The 21043-nt window shown below is 43.9% G+C and overlaps 1 protein-coding gene across 1 annotated transcript; it reads left to right on the plus strand.

Moving 5' to 3' along the window:
• Positions 1 to 253: 253 nt before the first annotated feature.
• On the plus strand, positions 254 to 20752 carry smad6b (SMAD family member 6b). Its single transcript, XM_051383451.1, has 4 exons — positions 254 to 1788; positions 4754 to 4810; positions 5489 to 5566; positions 19851 to 20752. Exons 1-4 carry the CDS (start codon positions 990 to 992, stop codon positions 20390 to 20392), a joined length of 1476 nt encoding a protein of 491 aa, XP_051239411.1. The 5' UTR covers positions 254 to 989; the 3' UTR covers positions 20393 to 20752.
• Positions 20753 to 21043: the final 291 nt, after the last annotated feature.

Consider the following 21043-nt stretch of genomic DNA (forward strand, 5'->3'; position numbering starts at 1 on the left):
CGCCTTTAAGAGTTAAGAAACTTGAAACCTTGTTTGCGCAACAATCAGTGCAGCTCACAGCCGCCAAAGTGTCTAGACTAGCACATGATGGTAGTCAGCCAATGGCTCCACCGCTCTCCTCGGGGGCCCCTTTTTGTGTGTGTGTGTGTGTGTGTGTGTGTGTGTGTGTGTGTGTGTGTGTGTGTGTGTGAGGAAGGGGGAGGGTGATGGTGGAGGTGGTGGTGGGGGGGGGAGAAAAAGAGAGAGAAACAGAGAAAGAAAGAGATCGGGGCTGCAGTTTGGTTTAGATCTGAGTAGAGAAGCAGGAGCGCGATTCAGCCCCGGATTGATCCTCCTCATGTAATTTCAGCTCGCATGGATATTTTGTTGGGATTGTAAAAAAAAAAAAAAAAAAAAAAAACAGAAAGAAAGAAAGAAGTGCACTGACATCTCAAGAAGACGACAAGGATCCTGACTTCTAGTGCATTTTCTTGGGATTAAATCGCCTCGAAGTACCTCATGCTCTACGTGCCGGTGTAAAAAAGTAGATTGGAGGTTGTTAAAAGTCCGAAACTGTTTGAGGCTGCGAGCTGCCGTCTTTGGGTTGAAGGCTGCTGGCTTTGGATTATGTTACTAAGTATATTATGTTATGTTAATATGTATTCTACTTTTTTTTATTTGCTCGTAACATACATATAAATCCGACCCCGGATAATAAGTCACTTGGTTATTTACAGTATAATCTGCTAAATGAATGCATTTTGATCGGAATGCTGCAGTGCATTTATTGCGCGATTTTGTTGTTGTAAATGCAACAAAATCGCCTTCCACCTAATGTTGCGGCTTTGCCACCAATGCTCGTCGGTTGGCTGTGCATACATTGCACGGCATTTCACAGACATTAATGTTTTGCAACGACCGTAGAAGTGTCTGCAATATTCGGATATCCGTACAAGAATAATAATAAAATAAAATAAAAAAAAAACCCATATAGATTTTCAAGTTGTCGTATGTTCAGGACGAAACGCTCAGGTCTTGTGCGGCGACTCTGGAGAAGCCGTTTGATCCCAGATACAGAAGGGGAAGATGGAAATGGCAAAACTAGTGAGGGCTGTAAGGACGATCTGTTTGGAAACAACCCAGAGAAAATTCCCAAAACGGAGCTCAGACCGATGACCCCTAGCGGGTCTCTTGTAGGGGACATAGGGGGTGTGTGCACCCGGAGCCCCGTGGAGAGCAGCGGCTTGGGGGTCACGTCGGACCAAGATGGGGGTGCGGTGTGCGTCCAGGAGCAGGGGAGCCCCCGCTCCATACAGGATAGAGAATGCAGGACAGTGACGTGCTGCTTATTTAAAGACCGGGACCACTCCGAGCTTAGGGGTCCAGACACGGCTCAGGGTACCAGGGATCCGGGGTCGTGTCATTTCGTGCTGAGGAACCTTGCACCGCGGGACAGCGGCTCTCCTGAGTCGCAGGAGGCGATGCCACGCACGGTTTTGGAGCAAGAACTGAAATCAGCCACACACTCTCTTTTAAAGAGGCTAAAGGAAAAGCCGCTGGATACCTTACTAGAGGCAGTGGAGTCCAGAGGAGGGATGCCGAGCGACTGTGTTATGATTTCCCGGACAGAGCTGAGGTTGGGCGGCCATGTGGCATCCCCACAGCTGCTTGTGTGTAAACTGTACCGCTGGTCCGACCTCCAGCACCCTGCCCAGCTCAAACCGCTCTGTGAGTGTAAGAGCTTTGGGGCCCTGGACAGTCCAACAGTATGCTGCAACCCCTATCACTACAGCCGGCTCTGTGGGCCAGGTAAGGGCATCAGCCAGAACACAGAAACTTTCTGTATGTAGCACCTTGCAGGCCTACCTAGAGGCTGCCTTTGGGGGTAAAGTCAGCAGGTAGTCCATTAACAGATCAACATAATGCATCCGGGTCTGTACTGTTTGTTTTTACAGCATAGGTTTCACCCAAGTTTCTTGTGTTGCAACCACTGTTTCATTTATAATACTGCCTTTACATCTGAACATGCCTATATTCTGTAAATGCACAAGTAAATCCTGCTGATACATCTTAACAATTAGGCCTACTTTGTCAAATTTTCACCATATTGATCGTTGCATGGCAGAAATGAACTTTTCACTGTTAAGGGCAGTGAAATATGCTCAGAAACTCCTTCCCTGTCACCCTGTTTTATTTGTCTGGTATTGTTTGGCTTACTTTCATACACAGAGATAGAGAAAGGCTTGCCGTTTGATTAAATAGTTAATGATTACTGAAGTCATCCTTATGGCAAGGTGAACAATAATAAAACCACTTTGAGCTGAGGTAGATTTGACAAAACATAAATGTGAGACAACCTACTTTGTTTCCACCAGTTTGGTGTTATTCTGATGTAATCTTGCTTGAGTTGTATTTGAACAGTTTGATGCCACACCAGAGCACCACTGCAAAATCTGGGCCTTTTAGTGAAGGAGAGTGTTTGTTTGGACTTACAACTCCTCTAGGTATGAGTAATGTCATGAATTCCCTAATTACAGACTGTACATGACATCTTTAATGTATCTAAATATGTCAGTGCCTTCAGTGTGATTGTCAATAAAGCCGTTTTGGGTTCTTACCTGTGTTTGTTGCAGGGTCATTGCCAGGTAGGCCTATCCATCAACAGTGTATGACATATATATGATTGTATAGACTCACAGGTTTGGACCTGGTGCCATAGGTCAGTTCAGTTGGTGTTGTGGTACAGGACTGAGCTTTATTTTCACAATCAATGAGCGATCTGTGGCAGAACCTCACTGACCTATATTAAACAGATTCAATTTTGGCAGGGGACAGGCCTGTGATTTGGCAACCTTAAACGCTGGGCCACTCGACCTCGCTGACCTGATGGCAAGGCGTGGTATCATGTGTAAAGATGCAAGCGTCAGTATTTCTGTCTTCTCACTGGCACAGGAGGTGGATTTTCCATAACATCCATGTTTACTAGAGCCAGCTGGCTGTGACAAGCACTTCAAAGTCACAAGTCCAACAATATCAGAATTTATAGCACGCAAATGTGGGAAACTGATGTTGATTTGGCCCTCATGTCCCACCATACTGTCCAGCTGAATAAGAACTGAATATATAGAACTCTGATTAACTGTGGTGTTTGTTGGTTTGAATAGACCATGTAATGTCAACCAAGAAATTGGCTTTCCCCACTGAAGTGGATGTCAGGCTATGTGTTGTGAGTTTCTTTCCACTAAAACTAGCAAGATGAATTGTAAGAAGAGGGAGAGGGGCGCATACCCCATATTGGGACTAAAGCTCGTAGTAGACATAGCTCACATGCGTTCATGCGTGGCCCGATAGAGCTGGTATTTCTTTCATGCTATTCAAGAAGGGGGGGCTTTGAATCAAGACCTTAATCACTGGTTTTTACAGTGTTTGTAAATGAGGAAGTAAGAAATATGGACTTATATGAGAATAAAATTCTGAATACACAAAACAGATTTTAATTGAAAAAACATTTGAATCCTTCTTAAAATACAACTCAAAACATGCCTGAAAACAAGTTGTGTTGAAGCATGTTAAACTGCAGTTTATTGTACCGTAGAATTATTTGAAATGAACTACCGGTCTAGGTTTTATGTAAGAGTTTTTAAAGAATAAAACCGTATATATAATGTGTGGCAGAGAGCTTGGATTGAAGTGGACAAAAACTTTTTCCTTTCATTTTGCCAGGCATTATACTTTGCGAATGAGATCAGTTTCAAGTTGCGCTTTAAAAGCCCTTTTGTCCTAAGGAGGTCCCCTCATGCTATTTAGGTGAAGGAGTGGTGATAATATACAGTTTGCATACTACTGGCGCCAGACTGACTAGCTGTGTATCTGAGTGACTGAGTTCAGATCCCAGCAATTACTGCCGCCACTCTTAAAGGACCCGCTGCTATTATGCTTTTCTCCTTCCCCTTTTCCCTCTAGGCGAGGTCACAGTGTGCTCACAAAGTTTTCTTTCCTTTGTGCTTTTCCGTCTTGTGCAAGTTATTCTCTTCTTTTTATTGGATAAAATCAAGGTCTCTGAACACAATGAAGTTAAAAAGCAGAGATTTATTCTTATTATTAAACTACTAACTGAAAGTTATGGTTAGTCTGTGGTTGTTGTAACGACTACTTCAGTTAAATAATACAGGCTTCAATCACAGGAACAAATGTGCAGATTTCTGTAGGCTTTATTAGTTCTTTAATGAGCTTTTGAGCAAAATTATTTAATCCTGTACTGCAGACACAAATGGAACTGAAAATATTTCAATAGTTGAGTTATTTGTTGAAGCCTTAAAGATGGCTTGAAGTTTGTTGTGATTGCATGTTTCTTTCTACTTATATTAAAGACTAATGACTGTACATTCACACAAAGTAGGATGTAGTAAACAATATTTGGTTACCTTTGAATTGCTGTAATATGAAACATGAAATAGATTGAGTTCTTTAGATGAGGAAGGAGAGTAAAGACTACAAGATATGTGTTTACAGGTATTTCACTGACAAGCTTTGTCAGCCAATTTACACCAGAGGCTTTTATCCCTATTATCATAATTATTTTCCTACAGTATATTAACCCATGTTCTGGATCTTCTTAGATCCCAAAAGCAGTTCATTCAAGTTTGAATTGTCCAGATATGACTTTATTATGTTTGGTGACTTAACAGCAGGGTTTGCGTTTTACCATAATCCTTTTTTAAATGAGCATTTCTTCCATTTATTAGGTTATTGACATTACTGTTTTGTGTTACAGAGTCACCCCCACCTCCTTATTCAAGGCTTTCCCCTAATGAAGAACACAAGCCACTGGGTAAGTGACAAACACACATATGAGCCCTGTGGCACCTGAAGCATGGTTTATATTTCATCCTTACCTATTTATGTTCATCTGAGTTCTGTTATTAAGATTTGATCCTCTGTATTATGACTTGTAACCAGGTAGCTGCAAAGCTGTAATTACTTGGTTTATTATCTTTTTTGACATTCATAATTACAAATATTTAGAGCCAGTAAATTGCAATGGGCATGGTCAGTCTTTTTGTTTAAGCTCTGGTTTAACAGGAATAAAGCGACGTGGAGAATTTGAATGGCTGTAATTGGGCACAGTTACTGGCAAACTGCTTGGTAGCTTTGAGATGAGACCTAGGCCAGCATGTGGCATAATGTCAGCATGCCAGCCAGAGCCAGTGCGGATGGTATGGTGTGGGTAGTATTTTCTGTGGGCTGCTGGGACTCTGGAGCCTGGCTGCTAGCTGGGGCTGCAAGCCTGAGTACAGCTGAGGTTTCTGGCGGCATTTGGGGGGATGTCATCAGGTAAAGCCTGTTAGTGGAGTTGCCAGGTCATCCACAATAGGATGAAGCCCAATTTGATGTTAATTGTTTTGAATTTGATATGAAAGAAGAATCATTTTCTTGGGTTGATGATGATTAGTCAGTGTTTGGTGTAGCCTCGAGATTGAAGAGCTCTTTTCTATTCTCTTCCCCACAGATCTGTCAGACTCCACATTGTCTTACACTGAAACTGAGGCAGCCAGCTCACCAAACATCACACCAGGGGAATTTTCAGGTGGGTTTGTTTCTCCAACTGTCTGTCAGTCTCCAAATAAGGAGTCTATATCCAAATGTCTTACAATGAGTTTAGATATTAATGATTACTAGAAGTTTATCGTCCCAGAGAAGCTGGTCTGTAAATACTGAAGTCATTAGTCGAACAAGGACTTCACTTTCTCAGAGTACTTTAATGTCCATTTGTTCTTCTGTTGTGCTGCACGCAGAAGTAGGGGGCATTTATTTATTTGTATTCGTAGTGGATAGTTTTGGTCTGCAGTAGAGTTGTGGTTTGAGATACAGTACAAAAACATGAGTACAGGTTCTAATCATTTAATAACATGTATCAAATACATCTACTTAATGCATCATGATCTTGAATTGAGTATTCTTTTTTTGATTAAAACAAAACCTTGATGATGAAAATATTCACATGGTAAATATCATTCATCTTAGGTTTAGGGACTTTGTTTTTTCCCTGAGCAGTGATTAAAATTGGAGTAATAAAGCACATAAGACGTGGTAATTTGTAAATTATGAGACATGAAGGGTCTTTCATGCTGGATTTGCATATGGTTATCCATGTTTTTGAACATTTGTTTATATTTGAATAGTTTCATGTCTGTGCATATAGCTTTAAATCAGAGGAATACAATCTGTGAATCACAATATTATCACGGTTATAATTCACAGAGCTTGCATTACTCTGGTCAGTGTTGATTTGTCCTGTTTTTCTGGCTTTGAGATGGTTAAATTAAGTCTAGCAGGGAAAAAAAGAACAGGGAGGTATAGTTCTTTCAGAGTGTACTTTAACGCCAGTTCAGTGCTCTACTCTGCATAGCCATTGAGTGTATCTGGATGAATATGCAAACTTGTGAAGGTAATTTCATTTTGATGTTGCACTTTATTCCGTCTCATTAAGGGCCATTACAAACAGTCTGAGCTTTAAAGATAAAGGTTTCATTGTGAGCGGTGCAGAGGTTCAGTGGGGCGTGTGCGTTGGCCACAGAGCCGGCCTCCCCTCCTCTGTTTTTCTTTCAGAAATATTTGAGTGGGATCAAACTGTAATAAGATCCAAGCTCGCTCAGAAACACACACAAGCACACATAGTTGTGCACAGGCATGTGCACAGACACTCACACGTACAACTCTATCTAGCCTGGCTGTAAGTGGGCTGCAGGGAGGGGTGGGTTCAGGGAAATGGAGTTGCTCTTGTGAATGGGGCCACACCAAAGGAAGCGAGTAGAAACAGTCCTGTCCCCTGATTTGAAATGAAACACTCCTTTCTCATGACATAGAGTAAGCATGCCTCCCCCCCTCATACTAGGACCACAGCTAGCATGCACAATATCATGTGGGCAGAGAGTCAGAGCTCACATTTTGGGGCTTGCAGGGAACAGCATTTCCTGTTAAAGGGTCTGCCATGGCTCAGAGGCCTGGACACTGAGCAGTTGACATGGCTACCTGGCAGCGAAGTATTCAGTCAGCAAGGGCCCCCTCCTCCCCAGTACACATGCTGTCACCACCTCAGCATGGCCCGGCGACACTCCCTGAGTCAACAAATGAGGGGCTTGTCAGAGCGCGCACCACAATTCCTCAGAGACTGTGGTGAGGAGGGAGGATCTAGACATGCTAGGCTTTGGTTTCTTCCAACTGTGTTGCTGCTTGTACAGGCCGGGCCAGATCACTCTGCATTGGCTGTGACACACTCAGCTACTTGGACTTGGGAAAGAGAATGACCAGTTCTCAACAGGGCGGTAGCTTTCCATGGTATCAGCTAATTTGTGTCGCCAGTTTGTCTCTGATCACGGACTGTATGATGGTTCTTTGGTTTCAGATACACAAATTAAGTGAAATAAATTATTAGCATCTTGTCAGTGATACAGATTCTGGTACAGTATTTGCCCTAGTTGGTTAGAGCATATTCCACCATAAGACCAGGATGACTGTAATGCATATTGTCAAGTTATCCTGTGTTGAACATGTTGCTGACCTGAAGATGACTTTCCCTGTGAATCCCCCTGCAGCTCGGGTAGAGAGTGTCTGTGTGTAACCGGAGTTGTATGGGATCCAGACTCCACCCCTCACGTAGGAACAAGTAAACTTCTTAAAAGCAAGTCTGGGGGGCACTGAGTGGATGGGTGGGGTGTAGTCAAATAATCAACTACAGTTTGCAGCCCAGGGCTACAGAAATACCCACTGAGCATTCTTCTGCATTACACAATGGCAGAGAAACAGATCGGAACTGGTTGGTTTGGTAGATAAGCTTGTTCTACCACCATCAACCAATATTTTGAATATATTCAGTGGAACTTGAAAAGTATTTCTCCTTCTAATTTAGATTATTTATGCCATGTTAATATGGGATGTGTCTTTAAATCAATACTCTCTATGTTGTTAAGTTAACGTTTGAGTTACCTTTAAGTGCAGATACATTTCTCTCATCCCTCTGGCTGATTCCTGCAGTTGTTTAACATGCTAAAATGTTCTTACTCATGCATTACTAAAAAGCTTCCCCCATGCTCACATATAATGTCTTTGTGTAATACTCATATCTTCAATTACTGTGCGACCGTATACACTTGGACCATTCACAGCATTTTATTTAATCATGGTTCTGTCACAATGTGGGAGAAGGATCCCCCCCGGCCCTCTGTGATGTCCGTTTACGTCCCAGCTTTCGGGTCTGTGCATACATAGTATACCTTAATACTGTGTGTGTGAGGGAATGTGCCTTTGCTGGTGCTGCCCTCCCAGTCTGCACGCACACCTGTTTCCTCACTTCGTGGGCCTCGTTGTGTGGACATCAGAGTGAAGCCCTTTGAAGCAGGTCTCATTGCTTCCTGTATGACTGTCTGAGGGGGTGTTTTCCCCCTACGCATTGACTTTATTATGTCAGTCACATTGTCTCTGACATTAGGGGCTCTTTATGTTTGTCACTCATTCATTAATGCTGCTCTGGTCAGCTCTTGTCCTTAATGTGAGGAGGCATGCCAAGATGTTTTTTTACATTGCTACTTAAGAATTTCAGTCATTGAAGATACAGTATGGTCCTTTTCAGAGGGATACGTGTCACTAAGTGCAGTGATAAGCATATAAACAATATTTTTGTACAAAGAATGATGCAGGCCTTTCCTCTGTGCCTGGTTTAAACTATTGTAATATCATGGCTCCAGTCTGCATTCATTCCTCAGTCATCAGAGGTTGTGTCCTCAATCAACCCAGTGGAATTTGTCAGCATAACACTGTGTGTACACGCTCATGTTGGTGTGAGTTGAGATCACCCATATGAATGGAGGGGCTCCCTCAGATTTGCTGGGTCAGGTGACCAGAGGACATGCAGAGTGACCTGAGTCACTGTCCTTTTTTTATTTTCCTATTTTCTTCCCCTTCCTGGGAGTGTAGGAAAGTAGACTGGAGGAGCGGAAAGATTGAAAGCTGTTAGACGTGGATTACATAGACTGCTGTTGCGCTTACTGGAGGGAAGAGGGCATCAGCAGGTAGTCAGAGTTCCCACACAGTAATCATGCAGTGCTCTCCTCCGTCTGCCCGTCTCTGGAGGAAAGGCCAGCGCTGTCTCTCTGGATGTCTCGTCTGCAAACAGGCACTGTGTCAGGTCCACTCTGGTATTGACTGATTCTTCCAGGCAGAACAAGACAGTTAGCAGATAGATGGGAAGGACCTCATATGAGTCAGTCAACATATTGCACAGGAAAGTTGCCATGCACAGGTGCTCAGACCCTAAAAAATGCATCTGTAAAGCTGTTGTTTATACATTTTTAAGTCTATGTTTCTTCCTCAGGGTCCTTATATAAGTCCAGATGCATACTGACATGAATTCACATGCAAGAGCAGAGCAAATTAAATTGTGCAGTCAATACTAATCACAGCCCGCCTGTCTGTGTCAGGAAGAGGCCAGCACTAAGCATCATACCATTCCCTCTGTCTGTGTCTGGAAATGCATGGAATAATTAGACAGTCTAATCAAGGCATGTGATGCTTTTCTTGATGAAAGTAGATTAGACTGGACCCATACTTGTTGATCTTTGAAGGCATGTGATTCCACTTCTGCTCGGAACTAATTAAATAGCATATCTACTGTACACATCTGAAAAGATTTGGGATAGATTGCACCTCTAATTTGCTCTGACCTGTCTAGTTCTGTTTTTTGCATTAGATCTGCTCGGTTCATTGCAGCAACTTTGGTATTTTATGGATGGCTTTGGATGTTTTTCTCTTTTTCTCTCCTGAGCTTTAGTGATAGTGAGAGACACAGTGTAGGCGACATCATTTACAGCACACCTAAATCCACAGCCAAATGATTCATTTATAGCTCAGCAACCATCATATTTAATTGAATACCAATAACTGTCATCCTGTGCCTCTATCGTTCCTGGATTATTTTATAATATATCATATTTTTCTGAATATATACAGTATTTCCTTCCTGCTGTGCAGACATCTAGCATCCTGATGTAGCAGCAAAACACTGACTCTGCAATGCGCAGACGGATGAGGCAGTTGTCACTCCATCAGCATGTTAGTGATGTCCCCCTCCCCACCTCCAGGCACAATCCCCTTGCTCCGTCCCACAGACCCCAGAGTGATGCAGCCCAGGCTCATCTCCCCCTGCAGCCTGGCACATGGCCTCAGGTTTCCACCGCAGCCCTGAGCCTTCCCAGCGCCTGGCCGCCCACACTCCCTCAGGAGCCCCAATGCTCCAGGATACGGGATGTGGAAATAATGTGACTCGAGTGCTTCCACCCTGCCTCCCGAAATCAGGTTTTGCGGATTGTTTATTTGAGGGGAAGGAGGCCTCAGACAAACATCCTGTTTTAAAAGGCTGCCTGGGTTTTGTAGCAGTGCAGGGCGGTGAATTGCCCCTTTGACAGTGGGGGGAGACTGAGGAATGTTGAAGAGAAGGCCAGCATTTCGGGGGACATGAGGGGGCTCTCCTCATCCGTTTGTCATGTTCAGTTTGCAGAGTTCGTTTTAAGCTAGGGGCGGAGGGTTATTGCTATACATCCTGAAGGGTCCTGTGCTCTATTCTGCCTGTAGTGGTGAAGGGCCTGTACCCACAGTCCTCGTCTCAAGTATCCGTTCCTGTCCTGGGAGGCTGGCTTCCGTTTCCCCTTACGTAACACACATACACATAGAAAAAGAGCCATTGATAAGAGCGATAAGGCCATTTTTCATTTTCCCTTTCTCAGCATTGTTAGACTGTGGTGTGCCAGAAATGCACTTTCAACTTTTTATCCCAGAGGTTATGACATTGAGGATCCTCAGTTGAGTCCTCCGCAGTCCAAATTGGCTCATTAATATAACATGTTTGTTGTTGTGTATGGAAGGGTGTTGTGTTTGTATGTGTGTGACTGTTGATATAATTGCAGTGTAGTTTGTTTTCCATATGTCAGATTGCTTCAGGTCTTCTGGCTATTAGATTAGGATCTTTTACTTTTTGTTTTTCCGCATTTTTGAGTTTAATATGTGAGCCAAGTCCAGATTAACAGCATTTACAACAAGCCTTACTGTAGGTTTGTTGTAGAGAAATCTTAAATTGTCAGATGGAGACAGAGCGGAGGGAGTGTAGCTGTCACTGTGAGATTATTTTACACTGAATTTGCTCTAAGAGTTGATTTTCAGTCAGAATTGGCAACACAGGTCGTAGACACAGTGAGGTAATGTGACCTCTACATGCAGAGTGAAAGCCATGCTAATCTAACGCAGTCCTTGGAGAGGCCTGAAACCCCTTACATGTCAACAGAAACTAGCCTGCTGAGGTTAGTATTTATCTGTCTCTGCTTGGCAAGCCAGTGTGGTGCCAGTGCTGCTGGGTGTTTGACTAACTTCTGAAGGGCTCACAGAGATAGATAAATCTATAGCCTCATACATGACTATGAGTCTAAGCTCACAATGCTGCACTTGTCATTTGAATTTACAGAGTGTACTGTGCTCAGCCAGGATAAGATGTTTCATTTTAGGGCTTACCACACAGATAGAAAGTACAGTCTGTAGAAATAACAAGAGGTGTGCCCAGGCTATAATTTGTGCCCCATATTCTACCTTAGCAAACAAAGTTAGTGAGCTAATCTTGTCGTGTGCTCAGGGAGGGCTGCTGTTACCATCTTCTCTTCCTTCACACCGCAGCGCAGCACCAGCCTCCACCAATAGCTCCATTCATTCAGCTAAGGGCACAGGGTTACAGCAACAAATAAAGAGTGTGCAATGCCATTAAAAATGTAAGGAATGTCCAACTGTAGCAGAAATGAGGGAGGTGCCAGTTGTGGATGCTGTTTTGATTTTCTGACCATTTTACCCACAATTATAAATCCAGACACTACCCTTGGCCAGCTATGATTGCTGGCGAAAATAGATTTAAGATTTTTTTTCCCCCTTTCCTCCCGAGAGGAGCATTGACAGTTGTGCCTGAACCTATGGCTGTCAGTATTTTTAAAACTCAGAATAGCCAACACATTCTTTGAGCCTCCAGAATGCTGTGTGTGGATTAACTGTTGGGGCCCATGTCATTCGACATCTCTACACAAGCCTTTTACAGTCAGGGGGAAAGGATAGGAGCTCATTGTTGATGGGTGAACAGTTAACTCCCGGTGTATTAAGGCCTTGTTAATTTTTTCTCTACTGTATGTGTGTAAACGGAGAGACAGGGTCTTTATCTTTCTTTCCTTATCTTGCACTTGATCTACTGTGGCTATATCTTTTATTATGCTCCCGTTCGTAACATGGGGCCAAGTATGACAGACATAATTGGGAGTCTTTGATCTTGTTCCCAAAAGATGAAGCCTTTTAAATCTGAGCAGAAAACCTTCATTTTGAGTGATAGTCCAGCAAAACTCCCCTCTGATAATATATAGTTTAAAATGGCTTAGCAAGGCATTTTAATTCCTGAGCATGCAAAAGTATGTATGTCCTCAGGTTCTACACAAAACACAACAAGGCAAACTGTTCTCTAGGATCAAGTTTTTGCAAGTAGTTATTACAGGTCATAAACATGCTTATGTGAAAATTCTCATTGATTATGTTCCCCGGGGGAAATTATATTTACTTTTGTAACAGTGTTTCACTTATCTTTTATTTGTGTGCATTTCGAAGTCTTGGCTGTGTATCTCAGTACGTGCAGTCAGGCTGTCGCATTTCAGGGTACGGTTTAGATTAGAGGTCTGGCTGTAGCTTCCCCCTCTTCCCCTCTCTGTGCCTGCCAGCACATAATTTACTTAATGAAATCCTGCCATTCCCTTTAGCTTCAAGATTTTTTGCAGATGTTGACAGGGAAGGACTTTGTGAATTATTGGAAATGTTCACTCCTGCATTTTTAATGAATGTCTTGCTTGTTGTGAACGGGCTGACTTGTCGGAGATGGGGGAAACAGTTGTCTTTGTTTGGGGAGCTGGTGTCTGGATGCCCGTGGTGGAGCAGTGTGGGTTACAGCCCAGCAAGTGTTGTGATTGAAACAGAAACTCTGGTGCCACATTATCCTGACAGAACACATTCTCCTCACAGACTCTGATCCACTGGGCCGATCAATAGGAAACCATTGTTTGAACGGCAACTCTGTCCATCATAGCTGGTCCACCTCCCAGCCCGGTGGAAACCAAATACCTACCTTTCGCCTTAAATTAGTCAGACTAATATAACTCGTAATAATAGAGTTCCTTGTTATTGTTCATTTGAAACCAAGCTTCCAACATAGCTTGAGTATATAGGCCAGCTAAAGTCTATTTCCTCTCTCTGTGCACGGTCTTACTCTCTGAAGAAAAGTATGAATTAAATAAAAGAAGAGTGTGCATGTAAAAGTTTCAGACCACACAGGCAACACTTCCTCTCTCACTTGACGTGTGATTTGGTGACAATGACTGACCAAACAACACTCTTAAAGCTAGGGTTGGTAACACTGGAGAAACTAGCAAGAAGTGGTTAGATTTTGAAAGTAGAGTTTCTCCCCCAACACACATGAACATGCAGCGCGGAGCACAGCACATCGTTGTCATGACTAACCGTATCCAACTACTTCATGTCTCATTCATACATAGTTCTGCATACTACATGCTTCAGAAAAAAAACCAAACAGATAATTACCTGTCCCTCAGTTCTCGCCATCGTTGAAAAGCCACACTGATGATCTTGTTTTGTTTAGCAGTGCAAAGTATTGTAGGTACAGACTCCGGTCATGCGCATTGAGTGCAGGGGGCGGGTGGAGGGCGACTGCACAGAGTTAGGTAGGTAGACAGGCAGCTCAGCCAGGCGATCATTTCATTTGGTCTGAATTAAATGATCGGCTGGGTTTATTACAGGCCTGTGACTGCTACAGATACCGGATTGTTTTTCTTTTATTTTTAGAGCATTTGATTTATTGATTTCTGTGGGGACATGAAGAGAATTTCAACAAATGTAACAAAAAATGCTTGTGAAATACATTCCCTACCCTACCTTTAAAGGGACAAAAAAAGAAGGCAACCTCCTTGCTGCACACCCCCCCCCCACAGTCCTAACCAGAGTAGGAAGTTAGGAGGCACAGCAAGGGGAGGGGGGGAATGTTCAGGAATGTGCAGGGTCTCCTCTACCCAAACGTTCCAGCCTTCTTGGCTCAAACCTCTCTCACACACTCACAAACAAACACACACACACACACACACACAAACAGATAGGTTGTATGAGGAGGTGAAAGGGCACAGCCACCCAGCAGGATGTTCACAGAGTGTTTTGCTCGTGCTCTTTCAGACTTTGCTGGACTTTAGCGCTGCCTGTAGATATGACATTTACAAACATCCCCCACAGTTTTCACAGAGCTTTTACATGCCCCGAAGGACTCTCATATACCTCACTTACATCACCGCCATCACTTGTGCTCTATGTCTCTGACACATTGCAGAGCTTTGGAGGAAACTTTTAGGAAATGAGCAGCACATTCTCTTCCCCTCTCAAACCAGTGGACTCTTACTCACGCGCCCAGACGGCTCCTCCGTATTATCCTTCTTAGCTTCCTGTTACTTTTACACCCTCTGTTGTTTATTGATTTAATTTATGGATTCTGTTAGTTATCTGCTATCAAGGGTTCAGCACTTTTCCTCCCTCATGGGGTCATCCCAAAAAAAGAAACGGAGGGAAAGTGGAGAGGAAGTGGATGACAATGTAAAGCATTCCCATTGTGACCAGCCAGGCTCGGTGGCTGGATTCAGTTTCTCCAGCTCCCACAGCGTTTTCTCCCGGCACGTAGCTCTCACCCTCTCTTTCTATCTTTCTCTCTCTATCTCTCGCTCTCTCTCTCTCTCGGCAGAGAAAGGCCAGACCTCAGGGAGAAAAATCCATAGACATATAAGAGCAGCTCCAGTTAGCGTGTCTGTCTGATAAAGCCGACTTTGATGGCAGCGATAGCCCAGACGCCAGCCTAAATGTGGCTTGCTCAGGGGTTATAGTCGGCCTCTAGGAACCATTGTCTACAGAATTAAAGCCACACCATACTCTGAACAGGAGGGGGAGGCTTTTGCTTTGGTTCCACTTTGTTGTTGTTGTTGTAAAAGAAAGTAAAATCTAACCAATTATAGGACGGGGGGGGTACAGGAATGCAAAATAAAAATTTGTTCTTAAATTTTACACGCACAACCACAATGTATACACATAGGCTCACACACACAGACACACAGTGTGTTCCCACCACCAGGCCCCCAGCCTATCAGTTCATTGGTATAGTCTAATAGCTGGAGGGGAATCTAATCCTTGGCACAGGATGAGAGACTGCCGCTCCCCCTCCTCTCCTTGCTGCTCTCCTCCCCTTGACTGCACTGCTTAAAGGGACTGGCAACAGTGTTTTCCTCTTTTTTTTTTCTCCTCCTCAGCAAAGTTTTGGAGGAATGAGTTCATCTCTGCTCACCGCTTTGGATTAAGAGAGATGAAGTATAATGGAGGTGGCCCCGGAGCTTGGTGGGGAGATGTTAGCACGGAGGGGAAGCTGTTGTTTGTCTGCCTGTCCCTGACACTCGGCCTCCCATTCATCTCACTCCAAGGCTGCAGAGCTGTGTTTACCCCGGGGCAGCTCTTTTCTGTTTCTCCCTCTGCCCTTTTCCCCCCTCCTTTTCATGCTGTCTTTAAAAGCATTACTGGATGATCATCAAGGATTGCCATTGAAACTTTCAAGCCCCCATTTTTGTGTACTTAGTAGTAATTATGCAGACTTGCCCTCGAGTGCATGGAACTCATAACAGGCAGTCTGCTTTTTCTTTTTCCATATGTAAACCTGTGGAAAAAGCTTGGGCAAGTTGGATTTAATATAGGCCTGTTTAAGGATTGTCGTTTCTCTGGCTCATTACAATAACAGTAACCTGTATTATCTTCAGTAAAAAGCTTTTTATACATGAATGCCTCAGTATTTGTGGTCCAATAACATCTCAGTATAGCACTCACAGGAGCCAGTTTAATTTTTACTTTTAATGGAGTATTTTTGTAATACAACTAATGTCATTTGAGTGAAAGACTGAACTCTTCCTCCACCGCTGATCATATTTATTTTTCATGCAGAATGATAATTTATGTAGAACCTATACCTCTCGCATTTCAATCCTTTTTGCAGACACTTGAGCAGATGTTAGTGTTTGCTCTCTGAGTTCCAGCAAACTGATACGTGTGTTTGTTGTCTGATGTCCTGCTTTTGATGCTCTGAATTCCTCCAATCAGACCGGCCACAGGGAAACAGAAAAATCAACATTTTTACATGGTTTCCATGGAGCTCACGCCTTGTTGTGGAAGTCAAGTGTTGCACAAAAAATGCTTTCTGGTGTTGTAGTAGCATTCAATATATCTCTGTTTACTGTGTGACTGTACTGTGACATGTAGTATGTGCAGATATAGGCGTCTCTGACTACCTTTAATTCACTGAGTGTGTGAATCAGCCTGTTGTATTTTGAGTGTTGCACTGTAATCTCCGTAAACACTGCGTCGTTTCCAGAAATATCTGCGTCCACACGGATTCACTGAAACGACCCAAAACGCTGTAGTCAATATGCCAGGCCTGTATGTGGCGCTGTGACGCCACCACACCGATACACTAAAACCATAAGAGAAACCATGGAGCATGCGCTGTTTACAAACAAGTAGTAGTAGTTGTTGTTATGACGCGTATAGCGGCGGCGGCTTAGGTTAAAGGCTAATCCGTTTTCGCGGTCCAGACAACTCCGGGCAATCTGGCGTTTTCGGATTTTCCCACTCTGGGATCCGTTTCCAAAAAATACCGTTTTCACAACCCGAAAACGGCGTATCCGTCTGGACGTGAGGCCGATTTGAGTATTTATCCGGATTTGAGAAAAACTTATTCGTGAGGACAGACCCAGAGACTATCCTTATCATACTGCTAGAACCCTGCTATCTGCTTTATTCTATGTATTTTCTGTTGGCCATGGAAAAGTTTGTAGACCAAACAGCTTCCACAAGTCTAAGTATCTCCACTTTTTTTAAAACCAGCCCTTTGAGTCTGGTTATGTAAGGCGTTAAGAGTTGATTAACTCCTTCACATGTTAAGATCCCCTGGCTGCAGGAACAGGAAGTGCAGGGGCCATACTGTGGCTGCGTCCACTGACTCTGAGAGTGACACTAAGAGGAGAGGCTTTTGAGAATAAAATAACAATAATAACATGCGCTACTATTCTAATGGGTAAACGGAGCTGTTAAAAGGTGGCAGGGTTAAATGGATGCAGAGCACCAGTAATTGCTCCCAGCCCATCATGGCTCCGCCCTCAGCAGGCCCTCTGAAAGCCCAACATGGAGTCGAGTAGAGTTTGGTGTCTCTGCTGTGGTCGGAGGGGAGGAAGACGCCCTCCTTTCACCACCTCATGTCTGGCTTTTTAGGTTTGGTTTTAGCGTTGGCTTGCCTGTATCTGCATAATAATTAAACTTGGCTTCATACTCTTACATCAATTTGGAAAAAGGTGGATAAACATTTACAGAACATCCAAACATCACTGAAGAAACAAGGCCTCCTTAAAAATCGCAAACACTGAGCGTTCAAAGAAGGGCGAGCAGAGGGCAGCTTGATCTCAGGAGAGGAGGCCATAGTTGCTGTGGTGATATTGGCCAAACAGTCTGGCGATTGGTGACAGCTCTACTCTGTTAAAGAGATCCTAATGAGTTCTTCTCTCAGAGCCCTCACCTCAGCACCCGTACCCGGCCAAAACACACACACAAAAGTTCAGGAGAAAAACACAAACACGCCGGCTGATTTGCTTCCCCATCCGAGCAGACACATGTGCGCACAGGCACACGTAGACGCTTAACACAACAGAGTGACAGGAAAAGGCCTGGCTCGTGGTGTGCTCATTGTCTTCCCTCAGGCTCAGGCTAAACATCTGATACATTTCTAACCTTTGTCCTGCTCATTCCTCTTCCTGGTCCTCGCAGTCTTACTGGCTACCTTAGTTCCAGGCTACGTGTGAAAACTAGACACTATTGACCAAATTGTTGTTGCTTTATTCTTCCCATCTAAAAAGAGGAGGCGGTAGCCATTTGGTCTTTTGTGTGCACAGTTTCAAAGTGAGTTTACCTTGATGTGTGGGCTGCATTTGATTTGAGACAATAGAGGGCCATAAACAAGTTGGGGCTGAGTTCTTTGTGTGGCCGAGCTGCGCTAAAGTAAAAGCTGAGCTCAGAGTGGAGGAGCTGGAGTGTGGAATTCACTAATGGCACATGCATGTTGGGGCCCCTGAAGAGAGGGGGTCATTTCAGCCATCAGTGTGTGCGCAAACACACAGAGAGCCTGTCTGCAGCTTCCCTCCACCCCCACACATCCCTACTCACTCGCTCACTCTTTTCCTCCCCCTCTGTAACACAGAGAGCCTTGAACCAGCAGGCGTTTTGTCTGTGCAAGTCTGGTCAATATTTTTGCTAATCTTTGTATAAACTTTACTAGTGTGGGTCACACAGCAGAAAGGTTTAGTTGGGCGGGAGGTGAGCAAGGCATTTTGTTGCTCTGTGGATCTGCAATGCTCCACCTTAAAGGCGTTTGTTAATGGGGCGGGCGGTCATTAAGCCCTGAGAGCAGAGAGACTGAAAGGAATGGGGCCACAGGCCCAGGCTTTAAATCCTCTGTGCCAATAGACTCTCTGAAGCAAAATAATGGCATCACTCTGTGTGTGAGTTAATGGGAGCTGATAGCATGAAGGCTGGGGGGTCAGCGGGTCACAGGCTTGTGCTAAGTTGTCAGGGAGCTGAATGCCGTCCCTGGGCCCACAGCAGGGGGAAGAGCTGGGTGGAGGGGGAGGGGGACCCCCTGCCTGGTCCTCTCCTGTCACCCCCACTCTAGTGGAATGTGAAGAAGACGAGGGAAGGGGAGAAAGAGGCACCCTCATTCTCCAGAAGTAAAGGGTGAAGAGACGGATGTGAGATCATAGACTCCACCAGCCTCTCTCCTCTCCTCGCTTTTATGAGCAGTATAAATGTATGACAGCTATGAACAGTGTGGACTGAAGCGGCCTCTGAAAGTAGTCAACAGTGCAGTGTGTCTGCTCGGTATGGTGAAGATAGAAGTCTACCTAGGGAGCAGTAACTCACTTTGGAGTGCTGAGGGCTGTCACTGAAAAGAGTTCACTGACTGCAGCCATGAAAACTGAATTAACAAGCTGATTTACTGGAAAGAAATTTTTAGGAGTGAGATGCCAACAGAAAAAAAAGTTTTTCTTTTTATCTTAAGCAGTGTTTATTAAAATGTGCACAGGCAAAACACAGATTTTTCAGTTGTTAGATAGATCTTGAAACTAACCCCAACACACTACTGCAGGGACTTAGTTGCCAATTTTCAGTGGAAACACTGAGTGTAATCCTTAATTCATTTGAGTAAACATGATCTGTTTTGAAAGTGCATGTGTGAGCAGCAGTGACTGCCTCAGTGCTGGGTGGTCAGTGTTTAATCATTACAGTGCCCTCTTGAGGCAGGGGAGGAAACTGCAGGTCTTAGGTTGGACTGACCTCACTACACTCTCCACCCCCAGGATATGTATAGTAGCTTGTGTGTGTGTGTGTGTGTGTGTGTGTGTGTGTGTGTGTGTGTGTGTGTGTGTGTGTGTGTGTGTGTGTGTGTGTGTGTGTGTGTGTGTGTGTTGGACGGATGTGCATGCAGTGGTATTTATACAAGGCTTAGATTTCAATACAGTGCCTCCTTCAGTATTTATAGTGTGGCCATCTGCTCTGAACAATAAAAAGAGATAGTTAATCCCTTAAAACTTCCTTTTTTACTAGGTCTGTTTGCTTTTGTTTATGTTTTGTTTAATGAGACTTTAATGTTTCTCTGTCTGTGTCTCTTCTAGATGCCAGTATGTCGCCTGATGCCCCTAAGCAGAGCCACTGGTGTAACGTGGCGTACTGGGAGCACCGCACACGTGTGGGTCGCCTCTACACAGTGTACGAGCACTCCGTCAGCATCTTCTATGATCTACCTCAGGGCACGGGCTTCTGCCTGGGCCAGCTCAACCTGGAACACCGCAGCAGCACCGTTCAGCGCACACGAGGCAAAATCGGCTACGGTATCCTCCTCAGCAAAGAGCCGGACGGCGTCTGGGCGTATAATCGCAGTGAGCACCCTATATTTGTCAACTCTCCAACCCTGGACGTGCCCAACAGCAGAACTCTGGTGGTGCGAAAGGTGATGCCGGGCTTCTCCATCAAGGTGTTTGACTATGATCGTTCGTGCCTCCTGAGGCACACAACAGAGACTGATCTCCTAGACGGACCCTATGACCCCAACAGTGTGCGCATCAGCTTTGCTAAGGGCTGGGGCCCCTGCTACTCAAGACAGTTCATCACCTCCTGCCCCTGCTGGCTGGAGATCCTCCTCAACAACCATAGATAACACAGACGGACCCCACAAACTATCCCAAATATCATCTACCTAGATTTAATATAAAGTTTTATATATTATATGAAATATATATTATACTTGTAAATACGGAGTCATTTTTACAATGTAATTATTTATGTATGGTGCAATGTGTATATGGACAAGAGTAAAAAACGGAAAATGCACTTTGGCTTATATATATTATATATATAAATATATATAAAGATAAAGAATCTTTCAATACCAACTTGAGAAATTATACAGCAAAATTAGGATGAGTCTGGATTTGGTGTATAGTTTTCATATACTATTAATATCCAGACAAAAAGCTAACATCATTCACACATTGATAATAAAGTATTCGCATAATAATTCTCTGTTTGGTCTGCATCATTAGGTATTTGTTTACAACACAATCAATATTTCTTTTGGATTTCTTTTCATGGTATCTTAACAAGTGTGTTGATATCTTTAGGCCACCATTACACTTGCATAACCCTACCTGTTCACTCGGTATACCATCATGTGTTATACTCATTCTAAGCTCGAAATAAGCTGTATGTCCTTGTGTGGCATTTGGCATTTAGGCCAAGGGTTAGTTAGTGTGGGAGCAGATTATATAAAGATCAGAGTATAACTCAACTTTGCCATGCACAAAATGAT

This window comes from Dicentrarchus labrax, unplaced genomic scaffold (assembly GCF_905237075.1).
Source record: "Dicentrarchus labrax unplaced genomic scaffold, dlabrax2021, whole genome shotgun sequence".
In the NCBI taxonomy this organism is placed as follows: domain Eukaryota; kingdom Metazoa; phylum Chordata; class Actinopteri; family Moronidae; genus Dicentrarchus; species Dicentrarchus labrax.